Raw genomic sequence first — 8,766 nt, 5'->3', positions numbered from 1 at the left:
AAAAAACAAGAAAACAAAAAAACAAAAAACAAAGCAAAAAAAATGTAGAAACGTTTCGTCTCTCATCCAAGAGACTTCCTCAGTCTGAGGTGCTGTATTCAGCTCAGTCTCTTAAATAGCACCTTCTCAGAGTGGATCAACAAGTTTGCTGCTGACAACCAAAACCAACTGCTCACATGTTCAAGAAGGACCATCAGCCTAACAATGGATCATTAGCACACTGATGGCTAACACTGCTTGGGCCTTCCTGAAAGCAGAGAAGAAACCCAAACAGGACTCCAGTCAGCCAACAGGTGAAAAGGAGAAACCCAGACCCAGACCAGTGGTCATTCCGTATGTTGAGGGAGTATCAGAGAAACTGAGACGTTTATTTTCTAAACATAACGTCCCAGTGGCTTTTAAACCCCAAAATACATTACGGCAAAGACTGGTTCATCCCAAAGATCCAGTCCCCCGGCACAAACAGAGTAATGTTGTGTATGCTGTTCAGTGTCAGGAGGGCTGTGATCAGTCTTACATCGGGGAAACTAAACAGCCACTGGCCAAAAGGATGGCCCAGCACAGAAGATCAACATCATCAGGCCAGGATTCTGCGGTCTACACTCATCTCCAGGCCAGCAGTCACTCTTTCAGGGATGAAGATGTTCACATCCTGGACAGAGACGAACGATGGTTTGAGAGAGGAGTAAAAGAGGCCATCTTTGTGAAAAGAAATCGTCCATCATTAAACAAGGGTAGAGGCCTCCGGGTTCAACTGTCCCCCTCTTACAATGCTGTGATTGCTAGTATCACTCAACCCCCTGTGAATAGTAAACAGCCATCAGTGTGCTAATGATCCATTGTTAGGCTGATGGTCCTTCTTGACCATGTAAGCAGCTGGTTTTGGTTGTCAGCAGCAAACTGGTTGATCCACTCTGAAAAGGTGCTATTTAAAAGACTGAGCTGAATACAGCACCTCAGACTGAGGAAGTCTCTTGGATGAGAGACGAAACGTTTCTACATTTTTTTTTGCTTTGTTTTTTGTTTTCTTGTTTTTTGAATGTCCAGAGGACCAGATTTGCTATCTACTATTGTTTCGGTCAATCATCTACTCCTGAAGCCATCTGTAGTGCACACACATGTTTTCACACCTCTGCAGGGGTCACCCAAACTCTCCACTCTATGAGACCTGGATTCAAAATCTTTTGTTTCAGAGAAAACAAGGGCTGTTGTTGGGCACAGTTATGGCTGAACTGCAGCGGAAAAGCTATGGTTTTACCCACAACCTGACCCAACTGTGCAACACAAACTGTCAGGTGATGAGGATAATATGCTTCAATTGTTTATTGTCTGACACTTGCCATGTCCATTAGATGTAAGGTTAGGTTTCACACAAAATGTATCAATGATTTTGAGGGTTTGACAAAAATAAAATTAGACTTGTTTTACAATAGTGCATCACCCCAACATCAAAATGTATAAACTAAACAAATGTGGCCCAGCTATGGTTCACTTCTGATCTTTATTTTTTTAATATCTGTTTAATATTTGTTCTGTTTGTTCTAATGAATGACTCCGACAAGCTGTGTACCTTTCATCATCTTCTGCATGTCCTCCAGCATTAGAAGTGCTCTGCAGTGACGGCAAACTCTCTGAAACTCCCTCGTCCATTGACCCTTAGAAGAGGAAGAAAAAAATACTAATTATGTTTTAAGTTTGAAAATAAAATCCTAAATAATTTAGTTTTAAATTAGGCTTGGTTGATACAGTTTATGCCTTTGATGTCTTTATTATGATTTGATACTCTTGAATATCAAAACTGTAATCAACTAAAAAATTAGGGGAAGGGGGAATAATATATTTTTGACCTTTTTTATTTCAGCAAGAAAAAAGTTTTTCAAAAAGACAAAAAGAAAACAGAACTTCCCACTAAACCCAATAAAAAATAAAAATGAGTTGGTGGGTGTCTTAGAATAGACTAAGGCAGATCTGACTGGAGGATTTCTGGCAAAATCTCACTAGGCTGTGACTATTGGTGAACTACTGTACTAGTGAGCAACTAGTTAGTGAACTGACAGCACAAAGGAATCTCCAAAATGTCTCTTGGTTTTTAAAGGGATTCTTATCTTACATGAGTTGCAGAGGCTCATACTCTTGTTGCCGAAAATTTAAACATATTAAAAAATGTCCAAGAACTACAGGGGAATTAAGTTGATGAGCCACACGATGAAGATCTGGGAGAGAGTTGTGGAAGCAAGACTTAGATGAAAGGTGACTGTGAGCAGCAGTATGGTTTCATGCCAAGAAAGAGCACCACAGATGCCATCTTTGCTTTGAAGATGCTGATGGAGAAGTTCAGAGAGGACTCCATTGTGTCTTTGTGGATTTAGAAAAAGCATCTGACAGAGTGCCAAGAGAGGAGGTGTGGTATTGCATGAAGAAATCTGGAGTGGCAGAGAAGCATGTTAGACCGGTACAGGACATGTATGAGGACAGCAGGACAGTGGTGAGATGTGCTGTAGGAAAGACAGATAGCTTCAGGGTGGAGGTGGAATTGTATCAAGGATCGACTCTGAGCCCCTTCTTGTTTGCTCTGGTGATGGACCGACTAACAGATGAGGTCATGCAAGAATCCCCATGGACTATGATGTTTACAGATTACATTGTGATCTGTGGTGACAACAGGGAACAGGTGGAAGAAAACTTGGAAAGGTGGAGGTATGCACTTGAAAGAAGAGGAAAGAAAGCCAGCCCTAGTAAGACAAGCATGCGTGTGAATGAGAAGGAGACCAGTGGAACAGTGAAGCTACAAGGAGCAGAGGTCACAAAGGTGCAGGACTTCAAGTACTTGGGGTCCACTGTCCAGGAAAATGGAGAGTGTGGTAAAGAGGTGAAGAAGAGAGTCCAGGCAGGATGGAGTAGATGGAGAAAAGTTCTATTTAGTATAGGCTTCGCCCTTTAAGGCTATCGCTAGTGGGTTTATCCCGTTGTGAGCAGCGCAGCACTGAAAACTTTAGTCCACGCCCACCTGCTGTGTGGGTCTCACTCCCGGTCCGTATAAATTACGTTGAGACCGGGTAATCGGCTCTCATTTTTTCTTCAGCAAGCAATCAGCACTGCTTTTACAAGAACACAATGTCCAGCACCATCCGCCTGTGCCCGTCCTGCAAGACCAGCTACATGCTGAGTTTCGACCAGCACGACATCTGTGAAGGAGGATGGGTCCCCGTCACGCCGACCTCGCCTCCTCCTGCTGTTTCTGTGACCTCCACTCTCCTGAGGAGAGGCACATTTTCGAAATGCGTGGCTACACAGAGCAGGAATGAGAATTCTTTTTTATCTGGATGATCTGTTGCTGTTAACTCGATCCATGCAGGAAGCAGCTGCGCAAACCAAAGCACTGACGTCACACCTGCTAAACCTGGGTTTCGCCATAAACTGGGAGAAGAGTTCGGTTCTCCCGGCCCATATGATCGTTTATCTGGGAGTGGAGCTAAATTCAGTCACTATGAGAGCCTGCTTATCACAGCCGAGAGCCGAAGCTCTGAAAGGCCAGCTCCGCCGCGTAAAACTCAGCAGAGTAGTAACGGCCGTCTCGATCATGAAACTTTTGGGTACGATGTCCTCAGCTCATGCTGTGGTTCCGCTGGGCTTACTCCACATGAGACGCCTTCAGAGATGGTTTGCCCGCCTGCGCATAGATCCGGTGCGTCAGAAGAGGCAGATGATCTCTGTGGGAACTGACCTGAATCACTGGGGAAACCTTCTCACTCTGTCAGAGGGAGTTCCTATCAGCAGGCCTACATCACACGTCTCGGTTTTCACAGACGCATTCCTGTCAGGCTGGGGAGGAACGTGCCTGTCTCAGGCGGTGGGGGCGCTGTGGCCACCTCACACATCAGCTCATATAAACATTTTGGAATGTCTCACAGTTTGGAATGTGATTCAGCATTTTGCTCCCCTGCAGTGGAATCAACATGTTCTAATCCACACAGACAACAAAGTGACTGCAGCTTACATAAACCGGCAGGGTGCATGCACTCAGCCAAACTGTTACGCATTGCGAGACAGCTGTTGTGTTGGGCACACAAAAATCTGCTCTCCATCAGAGCAGTGTACATCCCCGGCATCCTGAACAGAGGAGTGAACATAATGTCGAGGGGCGGTCCTTGCCAAGGAGACTGGAGCCTCCATCCCAAGCTGATTTCTTGGATTTGGAACAGGTTCGGCCGAGCAGCAGTGGATCTGTTCGTCACACGGGAGAACACCCAGTGTCAATTATGGTTCTCACTGAGCCCAAGGGACGACCCACCATTAGGAGTGGACGCTTTTGCCCACAGCCCATGGCCAAAAATGCTCCTTTACGCGTTTCCTCCAGTCCCTCTAATATCACGGTTTCTGAACCAAGTCTGGGAGGAAGAACTGTCAGCCATTCTTGTAGCCTCAGAGCGTGTCAGCACCCCGTGGTTCCCAAACCTGCAACGTCTGTTATCGGGTCGACCGTGGAAACTGTTGTGGAGGGACGATGCTCTCCTCCAGGCGGGGGGAGCTATCAGGAGTCACCCAGAAATAGGCCAGCACCTTTGGGTCTGGCCGCTGAGTGGATCTGCTTAGAGAAGATGGGTCTCTCTCAGGAAGTGATGCGCATGATCCAAGACTCACGAGCCGCTTCCACCACAGTGCTGTACACATCAAAGTGAACAGCTTTTCAGCGCTGGTGCATGGAGAGAAGTGTAGAGGCCATCTCATGTCCACTAGGTGGCGTTCTGTCCTTTCTGCGGCAGCTGATGGACAGAAATTTAGCTTTCAGCAATTAAAATTTATGCTGCAGCTATTTCTTCGTATCACAAAGGCTTCGGTGACAGAACAGTTTTTAATCACCCGCTGACGAAGCGTTTCCTAAAAGGTGTACGGAGACACAGACCAGTGTCACGCCCACTAGCTCCACATTGGGACCTAACGATGGTTCTGCGAGCTCTGATCAAAGCTTCTTTTGAACCTTTAGATCAGGTGTCACTTAAATTCCTGTCACTTAAAACAGCCCTGCTGTTGGCTTTGACATCAGCAAAGAGAGTGAGCGATTTAGCTGCGCTCTCTGCTGACCCATCATGCCTCAGGATTCAAGCTGATGGCAGCTCAGCTGCGCTGAGACCTAACCCAGCCTTCATACCCAAAAACATCACAAGTTAATTTAAATCGAGAATGATAACATTGGAGTGGTTTTACGCTCCCCCCCCCCCCCCCCCCCACACACACACACACAAATCAGAGGAAGAAGCATCTTTTCATCTCCTCTGTCCTGTGCGTGCGCTGGCATGTTGCATAGCACGCACGGCTCCTCTGCGGCAGACTCAGCGTCCGTTTGTGCATTATAGGGACGTATCTGCAGGTCACCCGCTATCTGCTCAGCGCCTTTCACACTGCCTGTGTGAGGCCATTTCTGAAGCTTACAGGGCATCAGGATTGGAGCCTCCAGAGAACCTCAGAGTTCACTCCACCAGATGAATTGCATCTTCTACAGCTTTGCATGGAGGGAAGACAGTGGAGGACATTTGTATGGCGGCCACTTGGACATCGCCTTGTTCATTTATTCGCTTCTATCTGCGTGATGTTTCGGCTTTCTCCATGACCCATTCTGTTCTTAGTGTTCTAACAGAATGAATCTTACCGTTTTCATGGAATTTCGTTTTAAACTCACATCTGTCTGCATGCAATTACAGTGTGAGATATTTATTATCAGTCACAAGTTTGTGACTGCTGTTTTTATTGTTACTAATCAGTTCATGACTACTGTTACCAATCAGTTCATTTGATTACTAATTAGTTCATTTGTTACTAATCAGATCATATTGAAGAGCTGTTGACCAGCTCTGCTCACTGTTCCACGGTTACAATTTGTAACCTCTGTTCTTTTCCATTCTCTGCAGCAGGACTGCTTTTAGCCTTCCCTTTTTTCCTCGTAGGAAACCTTTTTCTCTCAGGGGCGCTCCTTTGCATGGTACGCGTAATTACGCGCTGCATAATTACGCATACAGAAGGCTGAGTGATGAAATTTTTTTTTGTGCAAGTGGGCGCTTCATATTGTGTCTGAATGGACGCAGTGAATCATACACTATATCATGCTTCGCCTTTAAGCCACTAGCGATAGCCTTAAAGGGCGAAGCCTATATGAAATAGAACTTATTTACGTACTGTAACCCCAGATTCTATGAGTATAGGCGCAGCCCTTGAAGCTCTGGGCCTCACTGGTTCCTAAATGGCTGAAGAAAAAAGCTATTTGGGAGCCGATTACCCAGTCTCACCGTAATTTATACGGACCGGGGTTGAGGCCCACACAGCAGGTGGGTGTGGACTAAAGTTTTCAGTGCTGGACGACGGGATGAACCCACTAGCAATAGCCTTAAAGGGCTGCACCTATACTCATGGAATCTGGGGTTACAGTACGTAACCAACATTTTAGGAGTGATTTGTGACAAAAAGGTGTCGGCAAAAGTCAAAGGAAAAGTTTACAAGACAGTGGTGAGACCAGCTATGTTGTATAGTCTGGAGACCGAGACATGGACAAAAAGACAGGAGACAGAACTGGAAGTAGCAGAAATGAAGATGTTGGGGTTCTCCTTAGGAGTGACAAGGATGGATAAGATTAGCAATGAGATCATCAGAAGTACAGCACAGGTTGAACAACTGAGAGATAAAATTAGAGAGGCCAGACTGAGAAGGTTTGGACGTGTCTGGAGGGACCATAGGTATATTGGTAGGAGGATGTTAGAAATGTAGCTGCCAGGAAAAAGACAAAGAGGAGATATATGGATGCAATTAGAGAGGACATGGAGGTAGCTGGAGTGAGGACAGACGACACGGAGGACAGAGAGAGATGGAGAAGGATGACTCGCTGTGGCGACCCCTGAAGAGGGAAAAGCTGAAAGTAGAAGACATTATTTAAATTTGAGTATATTTAAGGTGTCCATTAGTTCCCAACTGTTGCAGCCTGGTGAGAAATTATCTTAACCAAGGAACTTTCAATATGTTTGAGTGTCTCCTTTTGTGTATGTTTTTTTCTTCTTCTTCTTTTTAAGGAGTAAAACACTAAAACAACATTAGACAGTCAGGTGTTGAAAATACTGTTAAGACAAGGATCATAGTCTCACCTATAGATGAAGACTGTGGACTGATAAGAAGTTCCTCCTGGACCTGCTCACTCCCTGGTACTGTTTGCTGGTCACTCAGGGAGCTTTGAGAGGCACTGACCGGCTGTGATGATGCTTCTTGGACCTCCTCATCACTAAGACGCTCCACTTTCACTCTCACGTCTTCTTCTTCAGTTGCCACTGGTGAGGACACCGTCTTAGAGCTCTCACAGGTTAGAAATTCGCTAAGCCTACGAGCAACCGTCCCATCTGATGTCCCTGGGGCACCCTGCTCTAAGCAACGAGGGCTCTCCGGCAGCTTTGATTTGTCTGAGTGGAATCTTCGGTCGATGCCAAATGGGAAAGTCCAGGGAAAAGCCAAAGAGGACTCAACAGGCTGGGCTGGGCCATCTGAGAATGATGGGGATGGATTAGGAATCTGAGGTGAGGTGGTGACCATCTGTGTAGTGCATTTGAGTGGACTCTCCGGCGACGCCATTGTTACAAAGCTTTTACGTTTCCGCCGTGACTCGCGGCAAATGGGAACGTTTCTCTCCATCATGCTGCATTCAGATGACACAGGTGACACGCTGCCATCCAACGGCGTTAGGGCACAGTTTGATGAAGCACTCTCTGGTGCTGCCTCATGGGGTTTGTCTGCTGTTGCATTGTTGTTGCTGATGTTTGTGGAGCTCCAGAGAATACTGGATTTCATGAATTCTGAGCATGTGCTAGCAACTGTAAACATCTGCATGTAACTTGCAGCTGCCAGGACATCAATGATGTTCTCTGTGCTGATTGAAAGGGTAGAGGTGTAAGCATATTCCAAAAGAGGGGCAAAACCACTAACTGTCACATGATGGAGGTCCAACACAAACTTTTCCTCCTCCTCTGATCGGCCTAAGAGTTTGGAACGGAAGAATTCACTGCAGCAGGCCAGGACCACTTTGTGTGCTAGGAAGAGCTTGTCTTGAACCCGGATGGTAACGTCACATAAATGACCTTCATTACGCAAAGCATTCAGCTTCTCAAGCATCTCTTGGCTGTGTGAGGTTGAGCTGTGGGTGAAGGTTTTAACCCCCATCTTGGAGTCCTGCTATGAGTAGAAAGTGTCCTGTAGGGAAAACCAAAACATTTTAGACATCAAAAATTCACGCTCAAATCTCAAGGGACGGAAATACTTTTTAAATAATAATACAGTAGTCTCTCACAACTTCGCAGTTCTTTTATCGCGGACTCGCTCTATCGTGGATTTTCAAAGTAAGATTGGACATGACACACAAGTGGCTGATTGATGGATGAGCCGCATGATCTGAATGGAATTTTTATTTAAAATAAAGTATTTTAAATGATTTAGCATATGTGTGCAGCACACAGCTGTGGGAAAACTTCCTCATGCAGCTGATCTCCGTGCAGAGCAGAGAAGTGGGCAAGGCCTAGAGTGCAGCCATTGGCAGAGAGCTTAAATCATGACATTCTGTGCTGTTTTAAAGCATTTACAGTTAAGAAACATTGCTTAGAATATTGCAAGAGTGTGGGAAGGGATTAAAATGTCTTTATACACAAACATATATATACATATATACATACATACACATATATATACATATATACATACATACACATATATATACATATATCCATACATACACATATATAT

The 8,766-nt window shown here is 45.4% G+C and overlaps 1 protein-coding gene across 2 annotated transcripts in view; it reads right to left on the bottom strand.

The window, feature by feature from the left end:
• Nucleotides 1-8,766, bottom strand: part of zbtb44 (zinc finger and BTB domain containing 44) — a 69,046-nt gene that overhangs the window by 48,034 nt on the left and 12,246 nt on the right. For both annotated transcript variants that reach the window (XM_037677983.1, XM_037677984.1), the window contains exons 2-3: nucleotides 7,128-8,220; nucleotides 1,571-1,655 (exon numbers count right to left, since the gene is read on the bottom strand). In XM_037677983.1, coding sequence (XP_037533911.1) covers nucleotides 1,571-1,655; nucleotides 7,128-8,190 — 1,148 coding nt within the window. In that variant the 5' untranslated portion in view covers nucleotides 8,191-8,220. The remainder of the gene's footprint in view (nucleotides 1-1,570; nucleotides 1,656-7,127; nucleotides 8,221-8,766) is intronic.

This window comes from Nematolebias whitei, chromosome 6 (genome assembly GCF_014905685.2).
Source record: "Nematolebias whitei isolate Nwh7 chromosome 6, NemWhi1, whole genome shotgun sequence".
Classification (NCBI taxonomy): domain Eukaryota; kingdom Metazoa; phylum Chordata; class Actinopteri; order Cyprinodontiformes; family Rivulidae; genus Nematolebias; species Nematolebias whitei.
Note: the sequence above shows the minus strand (reverse complement) of the source record. Positions and strands in the feature narration are given on the sequence as shown.